The 18,935-nt window shown below is 43.2% G+C and overlaps 1 protein-coding gene across 3 annotated transcripts in view; it reads right to left on the bottom strand.

Moving 5' to 3' along the window:
* Window positions 1-18,935, bottom strand: part of htt (huntingtin) — a 164,278-nt gene that overhangs the window by 127,714 nt on the left and 17,629 nt on the right. For all 3 annotated transcript variants that reach the window (XM_060926394.1, XM_060926395.1, XM_060926396.1), the window contains exons 2-6: window positions 13,645-13,728; window positions 8,947-9,067; window positions 8,206-8,265; window positions 7,703-7,782; window positions 7,285-7,423 (exon numbers count right to left, since the gene is read on the bottom strand). In XM_060926394.1, the coding sequence (XP_060782377.1) occupies window positions 7,285-7,423; window positions 7,703-7,782; window positions 8,206-8,265; window positions 8,947-9,067; window positions 13,645-13,728 (484 nt within the window). The remainder of the gene's footprint in view (window positions 1-7,284; window positions 7,424-7,702; window positions 7,783-8,205; window positions 8,266-8,946; window positions 9,068-13,644; window positions 13,729-18,935) is intronic.

Raw genomic sequence — 18,935 nt, 5'->3', positions numbered from 1 at the left:
CTTAATAATGCTTGATCAGACTGGAGAATACAGAGCGAGAAACAGATCTTCCATGGTCCTGGTTCTTCTCTTGTGGACTCCTATTCAGCTGAGCTCCAGGTTTTTACAGTAAAGCGTCAACAGTTTGATTCTGTGGTCAGTGAATTTTATTTATATGGATATATCATTTGGAGGACTGAGGACAGAAAAAGATACGGAGGACAGGAGGAGATGAAAGGACGTTATCCACTGTGGTGACCCTTAACGGGAACAGCTGAAAGAAGATCATTTGAATCGCTGCAACAAGATCCAACAATGACCCAGCTGTAGCTTTTCGGCAGCCAAGTTTTCATTTAGAATCTCCTGATGCTTTACGCCAATCCATAACGTTATACATCCTAACAAGGGTTTCAGGGCCTTTGGAGGAAAAATACCAGCACAGCCTCACAGATCCTCCACCTCGAGGTTCTCGTGAATTCCAGGAGCTTATGCTTGTGTTTAAATCAAAGAAACAGCTTATACCGAGTGTGAAGACTAAATGCACTTGGCTCCTCCTCCAGGCAGGTTCACACAAGCTCCAGTTGTTTGAAGCTTCTTGATTCATCATCATCCCCCCCGACATATAATGCAGGGGGATACAGCTATCGCTCTGTCCGTCTGTAAACATTTTAGTTTCTGGAGCATAACTCAAACTATTTGGAAATTTTCCATGAAACCTGACAGTTCTATTTCCTTCACTCCAGACCGCCAGGGTGGTGCTGAAAGCACTAGTGGAAGGATCTTTGCATCCGCGCGTTTCGAGAATCGCATACAAAAGTTGTCATCTCATGACGTATGATGTGCCTGCCTATATAAGGCAACATCCCACGTCATTTGGCCTCTTCTTTTTTCTCGCGTTGGAATCGCATCTCTTCTACTGGAATTGTGTGTGTGTCATCAGTTAACTGTGGGAATACCTGCGACAATCTACAGTGCAGCTTGTGACTGAAGAGGACTTCAGTGGGACTCGACTCCACGCGAGCTGTTTGGTCGCTAAGGTAACTTGGTAAACATTATTTTGAGGTTGTTTTATGCATCGATAGTCACTGAATCTTGGATGCCAAGTTTTCAGGGACAGCTATTATATCAGTCTTGTCACAAACTGTTCGGTTGCCGGCAGGTTTGTCAGTGTTGAGTGAGTTAGCGAATTGGTTGCCAATAACATTAACGCGTACTTACAACTTTACGTGAGCATCGGTTTTCTGGTTGCTAGTAAATCGTTGTCTGTAGCGGTAAAGTTGCGCTTGCGAACTCGCTAGCCTTGGTTGCCAGGCTAGCAAGCAGCGCTACACCTTGCTTCTTTTCTAAAAAAAAAAATAAATAAATATCATGGGTGAGTGGACACTGAGATGGATTCAGTGAGGTGTTCCACTTGCCCCAACCTGATGGAGGTGCTGGATGCACATGATCGCTGCGCAGAGTGCCTTGGCATGCAACATCTAAGGGAGGCAATGTCTGATCCATGCCCTTCCTGTGCGTTAATGCCGCTTACTGTTAGACAGGCGCGGTTGGCTGGTGTGGAACGTGCGTCTAGCAGTTTTCTGCTCTCAGATTCTCAGACACAGCATAAGCTTTCACCACCAGTGCATGCAAAACAGCGCAAAAAATCTAAGTCTTCGGAGTTAGAGCGTAAAGTGGAACTGCTCTCATCTACAGTGGAGCGTCTGCTGCCTCTGCTTGCAAGCCCCCCCCCAGAGCAAGGGCACAGGTAGGTACTGTAGAGGAACAGCCTGCACCGCCTGCCTCCTTGTCGCCCGTTGGCTCATGTTCTCAGCCACCTGACCAAGAGGAAGTGATGTCTGTGGCTGCCTCAGACACCTTTTTCAGTCAGCCTTCTTCCCTCGGCGCAGCCACCAAGCGAAGTCCTGCCAGGTGTTGAGCCCCGTGATTCGGGCAGTGATGTTACCTCTGGGCGATCTGGGGAGTCTTCCTCAGTGGTGGGTTCGGTGGAGGCCACACTGAAGGCTTTGCTTGCACGTTTGCAGTTGGACACCCCAGCGCCTCCTACCGGATCTGAGAACATGTTCCTGCGCCGTGTTCAGCGTGCCTCTCTGGTAATTCCACAGTGTCGTGACTTTACTTCTCTGGTGGCCTCTGCCCCGGAGGCTGCTATGAAACCTGCCCGTCCAGACCAGATGTCTCGCATGCTTGCGGTGATGCAGGACCCTGGTGCTGTTGGCTTGGGTAGCATGCCAGTAGTCAACTCAAGCATTGCTTCGCTCATTGTGTCTCCCAATGAAGCACTTCAGGAGCAGGTGCATTGCCCTAACCCTGAGTGCCGCCGCACATACGAGCGACTTTCTCGTGCTTACAACTCTACTGCCTTTCTTGGCAGGGTGTCTAACTCACTGGCACACATGCTTGTTATGCTGCACTCGACACTCAACACATCATCGGCAGACCCACTGGCAGCTGAGGTACTGGAACTTGCACTGCAGGCTATGGGTGTCATTGCCAACCAGTGTGGCACTACCTTGGGCACCTTGCTGCAAGCCCATTGACAAGTGTGGCTGGCTCAATCGCCTCTGCCAGAAGTATGCAGGAACAACCTGAGGCACCTCCCACTGGCACCTGGACAGGTCTTTGGGCCAGCAGCACAAGAGGCCCTTGACAGACATGTGTCTGTTACAGAGTCTTGCTCCCATCATGTGGGCATAGCACCCACCTTCAGAGCTCCGCCAAACCCTTCTGCCTCACGCTTTAGGCATGTGGCCCCTAGAGCTGCACAAAGGTCTCCCCATCGACCCCAGCAGCAGGCCCCCAATCCCCCACCTCCCTCATCTCCCTCAGCCAGGCAGGGTGGCACTCAGCCACATGTGAGTTTTTGCCCTTTTCGACAGACAGGTCCTCCCCGCTGTCGTCGCCCCCCCATCCCTTCCGAAAAACGTAGACAGGACCACTGACAGGTCAGGGCCAGTGGCAGGAGTTTTTACAGGCAGCCAGCTAGTGCGCCGGCGCGAAATAACAACCAACCAATGGCTACTCACCACCCTCTCAGAAGGGTACCGCCTGCAATTCCGCTGCCGGCCACCAACGCATTCAGGTGTGAGGCAGACAGTTATAACCAATCCAAGACAGGCAGAAGCCTTGTCGAGAGAAGTTCAGTTGTTACTACAAAAAGGAGCCATAGAGATGGTCAACCCCATTGTTCACCCAGGGGGTTTCTTTTCAGTTTATTTTCTTGTTCCAAAGAAAGACGGCGGGTTCAGGCCGATTTTAGATTTAAGAAGGTTGAACCAGAGGAAGTGCAAACTGGTCCCAGTCCAGGCAACACATTTCATCGGCCTTGCCCTGGATTCGAACACTATGCTGGCCAGTCCCACACCAGACAGAATAAGTTCAATTCTCACTGGAGTGAACCACCTTCGTGTTGGGGGAACTCAGCATTATGTTTCTCTCCTTAAGCTGTTGGGGAAACTCACAGCGGCCTCAGTAGTCATTCCTCTGGGTCTTCTGTGGCTAAGGGCTTTTCAGAGATGGCTTCTTCAACTGTGTCTGTGTCCAGTGCGAGACAGACACGAGGGTGAGAATAACACACCGTTGCATGCTCACGCTAAGACCTTGGTCCCAGGCACACTTTCTCACTTGTGGAGTTCCACTTGGTCCCCCACCGGGACAGTGGGAGGTTATCCAGACAGATGCTTCCCTCATGGGTTGGGGTGGAGTCCGGCGTCGGCAAGGTGTGAACGGCACCTGGCCTGCTCTGTGGCACACGTCCCACATCAACACACTGGAGTTGATGGCAGCATTTCTGACGTTGCACCACTGTCAGGAAGTGCTACGGGGCAAACATGTATTGGTACGTACAGACAATGTGGCAACTGTTTTCTATATCAATCATCAGGGGGGCACAAGGTCTGTAGCTGCGCTTCAGGTGGCTCACAGTCTCCTAGTATGGGCTCAGGACAACCTCCTTTCCATAAGAGCATCTTATCTACCTGGACGCCTAAACAGTGTGGCAGATGCTCTGTCACGCAGCAAGGTGTCTCAAGGGGATTGGAAACTGCATCCAGACATGGTGGAACAGATCTGGAAAACCTATGGGAGAGCAACTGTGGACCTGTTTGCGAGCAGTCAGACAACTCATTGTCCGACATGGTTTTCCCTGGGAGAAGAAACGGCAGCGTTGGGCCAGGATGCTCTGGCCCACAACTGGCCGAGGGCCATCCTTTATGCCTTTCCCCCTCTACCACTGTTGTGGAGGACTTTCTGCCGTGTGCACGATCACAGTCACCATGTGCTATTGATAGCTCCTCATTGGCCATCCAGGCCATGGTTCCAACTCCTGCTGTCACTACTAGTGGGACCCCCTTGTCAGCTCCCCAGCAGGCCCGACTTGCTGACGCAGATGGAGGGCAGGATTCAACACCCATGTCCCGAACGCCTGAAGCTCTGGGTGTGGCCCTTGGGGCCCCGGGGCTACTACTGGAGTGTTCAGAAGGGACCAGGAACACTGTGGTGAACGCACGTGCAGAATCTACCCAACGCTTGTATGCAGGCAAGTGGAAGGTGTTCTGTGATTGGTGTGCAGAACGCAACATCGACCCCCTAAGCTGCTCTGTACCACAGACTTTAGATTTCCTGCAGCACCTTTTAGAGCTTGGCAGGGCTGCATCTACACTTAAGGTGTATGTTGCAGCACTAACAGCCCACCGTTCAGAGATTGGAGGTGTTTCACTTGGGTCCCACCGGCTGGTGGTAGCCTTTTTGAGGGGGGCATTTCGTCTTAATCCTCCTCATTTTGTGCGGAGTCCGTCATGGGATCTGAACACTGTGCTTGAATCCCTTTGCTTGCCTCCTTATGAGCCCCTGTCAGCAGCTGACATTAAGTGGCTCTCTGTTAAAACGGCTTTTCTCCTTGCCATCACAACAGCCCGGCGTGTGAGTGAGCTACATGCCCTCTCAGTGAGTACTGTTTGTCTTCGTTGGGGCCCTATGTTTGACAGTGTTTCATTGTGGCCTAACCCAGCTTTCCTCCCGAAAGTCTTATCTCCCCAGTTTAGCAACCAGCCGATTTTGCTGACTGCTATACCGGCGGACAGGACGGACTTGCGTGCAGAGTTGTGCCCTGTCAGGGCTCTGAGGTTTTATTTTGATAGGACGGCAGCCTTTTGTATGACAGACCAATTGTTTGTTTGTTTTGGTAGTGCTCCGAGAGGAAGGCCTCTGTCCAAGCAGCGGCTCTCCCGATGGGTTGTGGAGGCAATCACCCATGCCTATGAATCTATGGGACACACTGTGCCCTCTCCTGTCCGCTGCCATTCGACGCGTGCTCAGACAACATCATGGGCAGCTCTCCGGGGCGTACCACTCTCTGACATTTGTGCTGCTGCAACTTGGTCAAATACATGTACATTTGCCCGGTACTACAGGCTAAATGTTGCGTCCATGCCATTGCTGTGTGCAGCTGTTCTTCCAGAAGGTGGTGATGCTCTTCTGAATTCCTCGTGACTGGGTTGGTATTCGTCTTCCACTAGTGCTTTCAGCACCGCCCTGGCGGTCTGGAGTGAAGGAAATAGAACGCTGGTTACAAATGTAACTGTGGTTCTATGACTAAGTGGAAGACCGCCAGGGTCTTTGGTCACTCGGATTGCGCGAGAATGATCTTGAGGCCAAATGATGTGGGATGTTGCCTTATATAGGCAGGCACGTCATACGTCATGAGATGACAACTTTTGTATGCGATTCTCGAAACGCGCAGATGCAAAGATCTTTCCACTAGTGCTTTCAGCACCGCCCTGGCAGTCTTCCACTTAGTCATAGAACCACGGTTACATTCGTAACCAGCGTTATCTTAAGTGACTAGAGGAGTTATGCTTTTTGACATTTTGGGATTTCTGAGATTTTTATTTTTGCCATATTTCCATGGCAACCAATTAAACTTAGGAAAATTTGGAGTGGGGTTTCATGTGGAGGCCGGAGCGGGGGATACGTCATCTCCTGACGGTGGTTATGAGCATTTTCAGGTCACTAATTTTACAGTCACTGCCTGATTTATGAAGACCAACACACCGTTTCTTTTCATTTCTGTTTTCTCTAATCTTTCCCATGTTGATGATTAACTAAGGGAAATAATCCTCTGGGCCACTTTCTAGTGCAATATAAAGTAAAGACTACTTTTATAAGATTTATTTTATTTCAGTTAAAAAGTGAGCCTCCGTCCATACGTTCAGTGTGACAATTTAATTAACCACAAAGACACTGAACAACATAATGCCAGATTTAAGACAGAAACAAAAAAAAAAAAAATGTATTTCACTCCAGAGGGAAAGTGTGAGGGAAAGTGGGTGAATGAGTAAGACACAGCAAGTGAAAAATCAGTGGAGGAGGGAAAGATGGAGAGGGAGAGAGAGAGATCATGGATAATTGAAGCCAATCTGAATGAGTCACTCTCCACATTTAGAATATGATGTCACCCTCAAGCTCTCATGACTAGAATTGGTGCAGGCAAGATGCGAGCAGCACTGAAAGAGAAAAACATGTTACAGCCGCAGCTGATCCCAAGTATTACAGTCAAGTCACATGGCATAAACAAGGTCACATGTCTATTATGCACACTTCACTGGATGCTAAAAGGGCTGATGATCATTTCAGCAATTAACCTGAAGCTCCACTGTGACACAGGAACAGCAGAATAGTGCAGAAGAACCTGCTCAGGAAATCGTGGGGGGGGGGGGGGGGGGGGGGGTGTCAAAGAGCGGTTTCATTTTGAGAGAGAGAGAGAGAGAGAGAAAGAAAAGGAGAGAGAAAACAAGAAAAAGAGACAAAAAGCAAGAAAGAAAAGGAGAGAGAGAAGAGAGAAAGACAGAAAGAAAGCAAGAAAGAGAGAAGGAGCAAGAGAGCAAAAAAGAAAAGGAGAGAGAAAGAAAAAGAAAGCAAGAAAGAAGAAGTGAGAGACAAATGAAAGAAAAAGCGAGAGAGAAAGGGAAAGAGACGAGAAAGTGAAAGAGAAAGAAAGCGAGAAAGAAAGAAAAGAGAACGCAAGAAAGAGAAGGAGCAAGAGAGAAAGAACAAGCAAGCAAGAAAGAAAGAAAGAAAAAGCAAGAAAGAAAAAGCAAGCGAGGGAAAGAAAGAAAGAAAAAGGAAGTGTGAGGCTGTACAATACTGTAAATGAAAACTCCCAGCTCCTGAAGTGTGAAGGTCGATTTTTCGGATGCACCTGCAAACTGTTCTTGTTCCATTCATTATGCAAAGCAAAGCTCTAAAATGAATAACGAGAACATGAATAGAAATCATTTTGCTCTTCACTGGAGTTTCTTATTGTACCTTGATCTCAGTGTCGTTGGCAAAGTTCCCGAGGGCTGCCATGATTTTGGGGATGGAGGACGCCAGAGTCTCCTGCACCGTCTCCTCCTGTCGCTTAGTGATGCGTGTCAGGCAGGGCAGCAGGTTCACGAGATATGGCCTGATGCACGTGAGCGGAAAGTGCCAGTTACATCCAAATAAACACTTCTATCTGATATAAAAATCTACTAACTACAATCATGAGAATACTACATTAGTGTATAATTCAAACCAATTATTGGTCCAAATCTAAACAAACAACCTCAAAAAAAATGTGACTGAATTAGCAAATCTGAATATGCAGTGAGACAGTGATAGATCATATAATTCCTACAGCAAGCTTCAGCCAAGTTAACATCCAGTAGAAGCTTAAAAAGAGAATGCACCCTGCTAATAGTACCTGCATTTTTGTGGCCGCACGAGATGAGCGAGCTCGGCAAACCTCCACAGCGCTGCCCGCAGGCTCCGAGAGGCACCATTCTGAAAAAATAAGACATAAGAGAGAACACTAATTATCTAAAAGGTGCACTTTGTAACATTTAAATGTATTTCCAGATCTACAGTAATCAAACAATGTTAGAGACAGCTTAGAATTCACAATATTAATATGCACTGGATCTGCTTAGTTTCTGCATTTTCAGTTGTTTCTGTTCTCCCTGAAACTGACTGTGCTGTGCTTTAAAATGCAAACCACAAAGCATAAGCAGCTTCGTCACAGGAACTGGTTCATGTTCATTTCACCTGACCGACAGACAAACTGCCTACAAACAGAACTTTCTTGAAAATTTCACACCATATAAAATGTACAGAGCTTACTGGGACAACATCGCACGTTTTTCATGAATACGATGAACAATGAACATGGAATGCATTTTACTGAGGGGAAAAAAACGTCGACTGTACCTTTTTAATCTCTTTATAAAGCTCAAGCTGCAATCGAGGCAAGTTGGAATCCATCAGTGCCTAGTGAGAGAACAGAAATAAGAAGTTTTCTTTCTGCTTTATTTCATGTCAATAAGTTTCCAAAAAGTTTCCAATAATTAAATACATTTCAAGATATCACCTTTAAAGAAAAAAAAAAAAACAAAATAAAACACATAACCAAGGACAGACTTCAGGAATTAAGGGGTGTACACATGGTTAGAGAAGCAGCTTTGGGACCAAAAGGTCATTGGTTCAATTCCCTGGACCAGCAGAAATGAATGAAGTGCCCTTGAGCAAGGCACTGAACCCCTAACTGCTTCCCAGGCAGATCTGGGCATGTTGGACGTCACTCTGGATAAGAGCATCTGCTAAATGCCTGTACTGTACTGATAATGTCGACTGGGCTAAGAGACTAGCAGCGATGTGGCAACCAGACACCATGGAATGTCAATGAAATTCGGCGACGTGTAACAACGGCGGGTGAAATAACCGTTGGCAACATGAAGTGGGCGGGTACCGAGTTAAACTAATCTCATCTTTGAAGTGACTACCACTGGGAGTGAAGGATACCGTTGACTGATCAATAAATATACAAGAGGGATACCGAGGCAACCAGACCCTCAAATATTCACGAGCAAACAACTGTCAGCTACAAAGCAATGGGCGACGAGCAAATCATTGTTTACGTGTATGCCCCTTTAGAAGCACGGAAGAACTCACTTTAATGATTTTGTTGAGGCACTCGTCTGCAACCATCCTGACGTCGGACTCCTTGTCATCGCTGCACAGCAGGAACATTTCCATGGCAATTCCCAGAAGTTTCTGGAACTCCGGGGAAGTCCTGATGCCAGAGCCGTAGTGCAGGAGAAAGACAAATACATAATCAGAATCTTTTTTATAGCCACTATGATTTGCATACAGCAATTTGACTTCAAACAAAACAAAACAAATTGTAAAAATGTGCACTCGCAGCATTGACAGTTTTAAATGATGGTCCTGCAGAAAAATAATAATAATGTCCACAAGGCTTAATTATTTTTCCAGCCATCATTATTTGTACACTCCCTGGCCACTTCATTAGGAACACCCATCCACCTGCTGTTTGATGCAGTTATCTAATCAACCAATCTCTTGACAGCAGCACAATGCATAAAATCATACAGATACAAATCAGGAGCTTCAGTGAATGTTCACGTCAAACATCAGGATGGGGGGGGGGTGATCTCTGTGACTTTTACTGTGGTATGGGTGTTGGTTTGCACCAGATGGACTGGTCTGAGTATTTCAGAAACTGCTGATCTCCTGGGGCTTTCACACACAACAGTCTCTAGAGTTTACACAGAATGGTCCAAAAAACATGACAAAATAAGAGAGATCAGAGGAAAATGGCCAGATTGGTTCAAGCTGCCAGGAAGGATATAGCAACTTTACAACTGTGGTGAGCAGAAAAGCATCTCAGTATACAACAGCAGAAGACCACATTGGGTTCCACTCCTGCAGCCAAGAACAGCAATCTTAGAATCAAGAACAAGTTCCTATTAAAGTGGCCGGTGTGTGTGTGTGTGTGTGTATATATATTAGTACATGGATAAAAGAACACACTGCCCCCAGTGGCGTGGTTCCTGCGCTATTAGAACTAGTGCTAGACACACAACGGCCCTTGTGCTACTTGTTCAGCATCTTGATAACAAACGACGCTGGTTGAATAAATAACGTTAGCGCGGAAAAAAAAATCCAGACATACGTTTTTTTTTTTTCATTTACCGTAGGCTACCCGGATGAAATTTAATACCTCCCATGTGAAATTTAATACCATAGCTCAAAAAATAGCGAAATATAATGCTTTTTAAGACCTTAAAAAACACATATTAAAAATAAGACTTTTTAAGACTTTTTAAGGATCCGCGGAGACCCTGATATATATATATATATATATATATATATATATATATATATATATAAAAATAAATAAGGGTGCATCAGTTGCCCCCTAAAAATTAAAAGTTTTGTTTTTATTTTCCTTTTGGTAAAAAAAAACACACTGGGTGAAATATTTTGACAAAATTCAAAAGTTTAATGGTGGCACCAGGAGCTCAAAGTTATGGAAAAAGCTGCTATTTTATGACTTTTATGACAAAATTTCGATCACTTTTCATGAAACATTATGGCACCTTATAGAGTAGACCAAATATCTTAGATACACATTTTTAGTACATATTCTAAATATATTATCAAGCACAGTTTGAGTTTTAGCTGTTCATTGAATCATTGTTCAACTACTTTTAAACAATACAAATGTATTATGAATCACATTAATGCTTCTCAATCCGTTGCAAAGGTTCTTAACATGATCTCTGGCTCACAAGCAATCAATAAATGGAGTCCAGCGTTGTGATTCAAACCTTACGCAAAAACATAAAATAAGCGTTTTTTGGCAAAAAAATGAACCTCATGGTGCCACCATTAGACTTTTGAATATGGTCAAAAAATTTTACAGGATGTCTTTATTGGTGAAAAGGAACACCCAAACAACAATGCATCAGATTTTATGAAAGTGAGGGCAACTGATGCATTTTTTTTTTAACGCCAGTTTTTCGACATTTTTTTCGGGTTCGTAAATCTAAAATCGAACTTGACATTTACGCATTCCCAGGGCTTTCCACTAAGGCTCATACTAGCCAGCCATGACAAATAAGTAGCCAGCCGGGGGGGGTAAACACAAAATAAACTCCTGTGCACGCAGTTCCCAGGATTAAATGTATTTTCCACAGACCATTTATTTATTCACTTTACTCAAATACAAAGTAAAATGGCAGTAAATCTTCTTTCTTTTCTTGCGTATTGCATCATGAGGCGTTCCTGACTTGTAAATCTCTTATTTTCGGTGCATGACACATTCACGCAGCTGAGCATGCTATGAATTAACAACGACAACGGTCTGCAGTGGGGCTACACAATTACACACTCAGCGAACATTTCTCCATTTGTGTATCCAAATACACTCCAACGACTCAGTTTGGGTTCATTTACAACCAGCGGTGTCTTTTGATGCCAGCACGTAATTGAACGAGAGAAGACTGGTTTACCGGAGACAAAATAAGCGTTATCTCTGCTTCTGTCCCCTCCCCGACACACTACTGCCTCCGCCGAGTGCGCGCGCGCACACACACATCGCATGTCGGGGCCGCGGATGAGTTACTCTCCCTTGATCAACGAAGTCGGCGGGGAATTTGTGGTTATTATCGGTACAAACAGCGCGAATCACAACTTAAATGAGTGCGGTTCAGTTTGACATTATTGTCAGTCCGTTAGATAAACATTTAATTTTATTAAAATCGAAAATTAATATTTAGAGCCTGTGGGCTACAAAAATAATAGTCATTAAAGTAGCCGGCTGGACTTAATTGTGTGGCCGGCAGCCGGCGCTTGTGGAAAGCCCTGCATTCCGCGCAGAATATAGAATTGAATCAGCTCTGCGCATGCGCCGTGCGGCACAAAAAAAACGGCAGCCACCATGAAGGAAGGAGATCCGGAGTTTTCAAACATTTGCTTAAGTGTGAAATCGCAAAATGGTATTCTAGCGAACAACAAAATAGTAAAGATTCAGAAAAACAAATCATTCAGTGATCATTTTAATAGTGTAATTTCATCCGAACTAGGCCTAACGCTCGATTAAGAACTACAAAAAGTCCGTGTGTCGGACATTTTAAGTACCTTTGTAAAAGTTTTGCAAATGTTGCAGTCAGCATTTAAAATGCTAACTTAAAGTTTTTGTACAAGTTTCAGTTGATTAAACTGTCATTTTATTAAATGTGTCTGCTTTTGTAATAAAAAAGTACTGAAAGAAAAAGCAAACACAGCATTGCGATTTCTTATCCATCCATATATTTAAAAAAAAAAAAATCCCTCCCTCCCAACTGAAAATTTTTTTGCTCACCCGGTGGACAGGAAACAGATTTTTTTTTTAAAGGATGGCCTGGCCGTCTGCCATCATACTGAGGATATTAACGTCTACAGAGCTGCCCTTTAACCAATACGGCATTTTGATCCGTGTTAATCCGAGACCCAGAATAAATCAGCCGTTCATATATTAACATCCAAAAATGTTTATATCCAATCAGGTTCCTTCTTCAGTATTAATGACACAAGGACTAGCATTATCGGTTCAGTTCTCCTAACTAGAGATGCACCGATTGCAATTTTTTGGGCCGATTCCGATTTCCGATTTTCCATGGAGTGTGACCTGCCGATACCGATTTTGGCCGATTCCGATTTCATTTTTTCAAACCACTTCACAGCACACACAAAGACTATTTTCTTTTTATCTTTTCTTTAATAGAACATTCTGCCAGATTTTCAGTAATAAATTTTCAACACCTCAAAGGTTGAAAACAAACAAAAAGACATTGTTCTTTGTAAAATCTTTCTTCATGTTTGGTATTAACATATTAATTCCTGTAATAGGAAATTCACACAAACATTTTTTCTTTTCCCATCCAATATCTGGCACAAAAACAACTTCCCCCTCATATATTATTTGCCAACTGCTACGGAACACACTTTCATAAGCCTATTTACATCTGAAAACTTATGCCTTATAGAACAACCCATTTCTTCATTCAGTATCAAAATACAAAAATAATTTCCAGTCATACTTATACCACAGCCATTCTATCATCTTTGTCAAATGTGTATTTGTAGAGTAATTTCCAATGGAATCAAGTGCAACCAAGGTCGTAAAACAAACAAAAAGACATTTTTTTCTTTCTCTCTTTGTACAAATCTAACTAGATGTTTGGTAATAGGCTAACGTATTAATTCCTGTAATGGGAAATTCACACAACCACAAATGTTTTCTTCTTTTCACATCCAATATCTGGCACAAAAAAAAAAAAATTAACTATCGTGAATTTTTTTTTTTGTTAACGGCGCGCGCGCCGGTGCTCGTTAGGCGCTCAGGACTGACACTGTTCTGCGCAAGCGCAACACAATCGCACTAGAAAGCATGTTCAAGCTGCCAGTGTAGCTGCAGCCTTTTTAGTTGCGAATTACGAGTATTTCCACTTTCATCTCTATGTGATACACAAGTTTTGATCGGCAGAAAATCGGCATATTTTAATTTTGACCGGCCGGTCGCCGGTCATGGCCGATCACGTGAAAATCGGCCGATTCCGATCGGCAGCCGGTCAATCGGTGCATCTCTGCTCCTAACTGTAGACAGCATTAACAACATCTCAGTCGTCAACTCAAATCTGGCTTAAAGATTATTCTGTATTGCTGGGATACTCAGGATGGCACTTGTGTATGTATATATTTGTTGAAGAAGACAAGATTAGTTTGTTTTTTTGAGGATGACTCATGAAACCTGACCAAACCTTTGAAAAACTAAAATGAAGTGGCTGTGAGAGTGCATCCTACCTCAGAGACTGGGCTACAATATTCTCACATATCGTCAAGCAGTGAGTCACTCGGTCCTTTTTGGTCGTCGCTAGATCTTTTTTCCTGCAGAGAAAAACAAAAAGCATCGACCGTGTATATATTTATACTGTATCTGAAAAACAGTGCACTTTATTTACATGTTGGATTTGCTTGTACATCACTTTTTACATTTTATAAAAGTTATACATTACTACTCAGTCAGTGATTATTTAGATATAAAACTGCTTTATTAAACATTGGCACTTACTGAAACAGGGCTGTGGTATAAGCAAAACAACACACTTCGGACCGTGCTGTTATACGAAAATAATACAGTACACTTGTGTGTGGATTAGTTTTGTATAACAGCATGAACTGTCATGTCTCGTTCCTTACATGTGATGCAAGTTATTCTTGAATATGTTGCGGAATAGACTTAAGTACAAAAACATACGTCTCCAGACAGGTTCCAGGAAATGAGAACTGATCAGTAGGTTGTTGCATAGACATGCTCTGAGACACCATGGAGGTAACATGCTAAGACTGCTCACTGATAAATTATTTTTTTAAAACTTTCATAAAAAAAAAAAAATCAATCAATCAATCAGCCCGTCCTGGGCTCTAAAGCGGCACCTCAGCAAAGAGCCCTAATCACAAGCTAAAATCATGGCAAAACTCTTGCTATAAGAAAACCGAAATCATGCACGTGCACTTGCTTTAGCAAAGATTTGCATGTCACACAAGTTTAAAGCCTAGGTCACAACCGGTCGTACGATTTTTTGGCCGTGCGATTTTTGGCGTTTCCCAAATCGCTGCGTTTTTTTTGTTCGTGGAGAAAGACGCACGTTGGCCGCAAGTTTGTCTTGCAACCTGAAAAAACGTAAGCGCCCATAGAGTTTGTTTGACATGACAAAGAACCTCTGTGGCCGGTCTGCGGCCAGTCTACGGCTCGAAAATCAGCACATCACACGCGCGCCCTCCGTGCGTTTCTTGCGTTTTTTGCACGTAGACCGGCCGTAGGAGCACGTATGGCCGGTTGTGACCGAGGCTTAAAGGCCAATTTATGCTGACAACGCAGTCCTCGCAGATGGCGTCGCAGATGGCGTCTGCGTAGCCCCCCCACCTTCGCAGAAGCTCTGTGCGCACCTCCCAAAAATTGTGACCACCGCAGACGCCTCGCAGACAGCGTCGCAGACAAGAGGGCTCCGATTGGTCCACTCTACAGCCGCTGTACACGCACTTCCGCTTCCCTACTTTCCCGGTTTGGTTTGTTTTCACGACCGCCATTTTTAAAAACACGAGCGAAGATGGAGCAGCACGAAGAGCGGTTGATCGAGGAAGTGAGGAAGTACGTACATCTATACGACTCCAGTTCTAGTCATTATAAGTAACCGGAGGATAAACACTCCACTAACCACACCCACCAACTACTCCTAGCGATTTCGCGACTTCGCGCCCCCTTGCGTTGTGGCAGTGAATAACGTCGCGCACGCCTATTACTCCCCGCTCAACGATAAATTACAACTGTCTGCGAAAAGCTATCTGCGAAAGCCTTGTCGCAAGAGCATGCAGAGGCCCTTAAGACGTGCAGGTCATGTTTCAGAGATCTAATCAAAGTGTGAATACATGAAAGTCATTTTTCAACACTGCGTCAAAAAAAAAGTGAATTTTGCATGTTTTTGGAATCTGAAATACACTACTAAGACGTTCAAGGTCAAGTTCTATTAAACTATTTGTAAAACTCTGTCTCTGAAATAACCAGGTAGAACTCATCATGCAAGTTCCCACTTCCGACTCGGAAAGTAGGACTTCCTACTTGGGATGCAGGGCTCTACATTAACTTTTGAAACCATTTGTCCTGTAGGGCAAGTTGAAAGGAAATTTACTTGTCCGAATGTGAAGCTGACTTGTCCGAAGAAAAATTTGAGAAAAAAAAAAAAAAAAACACAAAAACTATTTGTAATAAAGTAATTCTGGTGAAATTAGTTTAACACAATCTATTCACTGCAGAAAAAAATTGGACTCCAATCAATCATTAATTTATGAGAAATTGAAAACCAGAAAATTACAATTATACAGTACATTTTCATTTTTAAATTATTAACTTTGAATATATATCCTCCATTGATTAATTGTTGTTGTCTAATTATTCAGTGTGGCTCCTGTATGGTATTTAATGGTTGCGATGAAAGTTGCAGTGTTTTTTAGGTTTTTGTTGCGATTACATTGCAGGAGGAAGTGAAAGTTGCGAGAAATTGTTGCGATTTTCTCTTTTTGTGATTAAAATTGAGTGATATGTTAAATATTAAGTTATTACTGAAAAACTATTGATTAAAAAAAACAAAAAAAGACACTGAGAAATGATCCTATAAACAACTTTACCAATATAAAAGATTACCAGGACTACAAAAATGCAGAAAAATAGGCTTTACTTATCCAAATGCTCCTGTTGGTTCAAAAGTTAAAGTGCACAGAACCTCACAGCACAACATGAAGTTACCTTAAAATATAATATAAATGCCTCAGCTTTCATGTAAGAAAAAAAAAAAAACTATTAATACTAGTACTGTGTGCAGGCAGTCTCTCCTGAAGACTAAATTAAACAATAATTATAAACTAATAAAATAAATGGCTCAGGCTTCACAGAAGAAAAAAAACAATTTGAACAGAATCTCACAGTATGATGCTGAAGCTGCCTAAACAATGGAAAATAAAATATCATTTTGGCAAAAATGTTGGCATCCATTAATTTCTTGTATTAAGTAAAAAAATAATGTAAAGTGCACACAGTCCTTCACTGTAAACATAACACACTTTCAGTAACAGAATTTAAGCCTACATAAACACTGACTCGCACATGCTGCTTCTCTTGAACGCATACACGGAAGTAAGGCGGAAGGTAGTTTGTCGACGTCACCTCAAGATGACGCCAATGATTGGTCAAATTTGCAGGAAAGTTGCGGTGATTGGATATAATTGCAACACCGCCCTGAATTCGCAGGGATTGGTTGAATTTGCGTTGAAGTTGCAAATCGCAACATCGCGAAATCCTGGAGGGTCTGGTAAACGACCGTTTACTTTTCAGCTCAAATACACGAAGCGGTATTGGCCGGTTTCGCAAGCGGAATATTGCGCATGCGCACATCGCTCTTTCCGAAGAGAAACATCCGGCGATTCATCAAAACAATATGTCAAGTGAGATGCTTCGGAAATCATGTGAATAAACTGATAAATTTGATATGTAACCCGAATATTGGCGTATTTTGGCACTTGTCCGATCGGACAAGTAACTGAGACGATGAACTTGTCCGACATAAAGGATCACTTGTCCCGGACAAGCGGACAACCGTTAATGTCAAGCCCTGAATGGTCTCCTCAACCCAAGTGAGTTCAGCAAGTGACGTGGCTGCTCACAGCACGAACAGTAAAGAAAGCAGCGCTTCTCATCTGTCAATGAATATTTAAAGGGAGTATTTACTTTCGATCAGTGAACACACAGACATATTCAATTGTTAAAATCTATCACACCAGGCTTCAACGTTAACTTCTGACACCTTTGAATGGCCTCAAAAAAAAATTTTGCCCCCCTTGAATTTCCTTTTGCCCTAAAATTTTGCGGTATTTCGGCAAGTTTTCAAGTACACCGTGCAAGGCAATACTGATATATTTTCTAGGGGTATCATTGAGTTATTTAGACAAAAGTCCATTTATTTTTAAAAACATTTATTTCTGCAACAAAACAAGCCCTGAAAACATGAAACATAAATCAATACCATATATGTAAGACTCACGTACGGTACTAGTACATAATACGTCTTTTTATATAGTTTCGTACACCAAAAATCACACTTTGTTTTGCCAATAACAACGACCAGCAATATTGCACAGATGAATTATAAAACTAAAAACATTATAAAACAGGAGTCTGGACTGCAGTACTGTCTTATTCAGTTTGCCATTGCGTTTAGGAGGAAATTAAACAACCTTTATAGTGTGGTTTACTACGTGAAACACAAAAGCATCTCTTTCCATTCACTGAATGTACTTACCACTAGCTTTGATTATAGTTACTATGACTATAGCTACAACTGGAATGTGCTGATTCTGTTTGCGTTTGTAATTATTGTACCATCCACTATTAGATAAAATTTAAATAAAACCTTACAACACTGTATGAAAGTCTAGAGCAAGATATTTTGTTATTTTACAAATAACATTTCAGATACTGTTTTAACAATAATAAGCATCACTGTATAAATGATAGAGTGCAAACAGCTCTGTAACTACACGTCCTTGGGGTTGCTGAGACATGGAGGGGGGTGGGAATACCATCCAGCCCACAGTTCAGGTAGGAGTCCTTTGAGAGTAAATGCTTTGGCTTCTACAACATTCTTTTCCCAAAAGCTGATGTGGGGAAAAAGTCTTTACACAAAGAAGGTTTTCTAGTTTGTTTGTTTTAAACTGTTCTTCCGTGTCAGAACTCTTCGGGGAAAAAGAAGGTATATTCCAACATGTAGCTAATGCGAACACTAGGACACAAATCTGCACCGTCATTCCAGTCGTTGAGGAATTTTGTACGGATCATAACCACTAAAACTAATTTCAGTGTACATCTATCCTGCTCTTCTTTCTGATTAAGATTATCTAAGTAATCCGGTAGTAGAGCTTTTTTAGCTGTAGTTTTCTTCAGACATCTTCGCTTGGCTTCAGTATGTGAACAAATTTCACTTGCCCCCCAGGCATAGGGAAGAGACGGTTGCTAAGGTAAATGTGACATCAGTGCAAGGGGTCTAATATGTGGACGTCCTGAAGTCAACCCAGGAAAACGTTGAAGGCACCAGCGACCACTTGTAGTCATGAAAAGCACAAATGTGCATGTGCGCCTGAAGCGAGCCAATCAGAATCGTCGATACAAACCGGGAAGAAAAAACAAAACGGCGATCGCAGGGGAGGCAAGGATGCTGGTTAATACGTCTTGTTTTTTGTAATGTAGTCACTCGAAAATCATTTTTGTGCTTAAAGCAGCCGACCCGAACGGCGTGCCCAAACAGGCCTAACTCGCTAAAATATTTCTGCCCGAGCGTCTTGGTCGGGCAAATCAGGCATTCGGGCAATACCTGGCGTTAAGGCTTGTACACTGACTATACAGGTCACTGTCTGAGGAAGAAAATACATATCACTCATCACAGTTACAAGGCTTGAAATTCGCGGTGGTCCGATCACCCGAGGTGACTTAATTTTTCATTTGGTAATTCCTGTCACTAGCCAGCCGGGCTGGCTAGTTGAAAATA

The sequence above is a fragment of the Neoarius graeffei genome, chromosome 7, assembly GCF_027579695.1.
Source record: "Neoarius graeffei isolate fNeoGra1 chromosome 7, fNeoGra1.pri, whole genome shotgun sequence".
In the NCBI taxonomy this organism is placed as follows: domain Eukaryota; kingdom Metazoa; phylum Chordata; class Actinopteri; order Siluriformes; family Ariidae; genus Neoarius; species Neoarius graeffei.
This window is presented reverse-complemented; position numbering and strand designations above follow the sequence as displayed.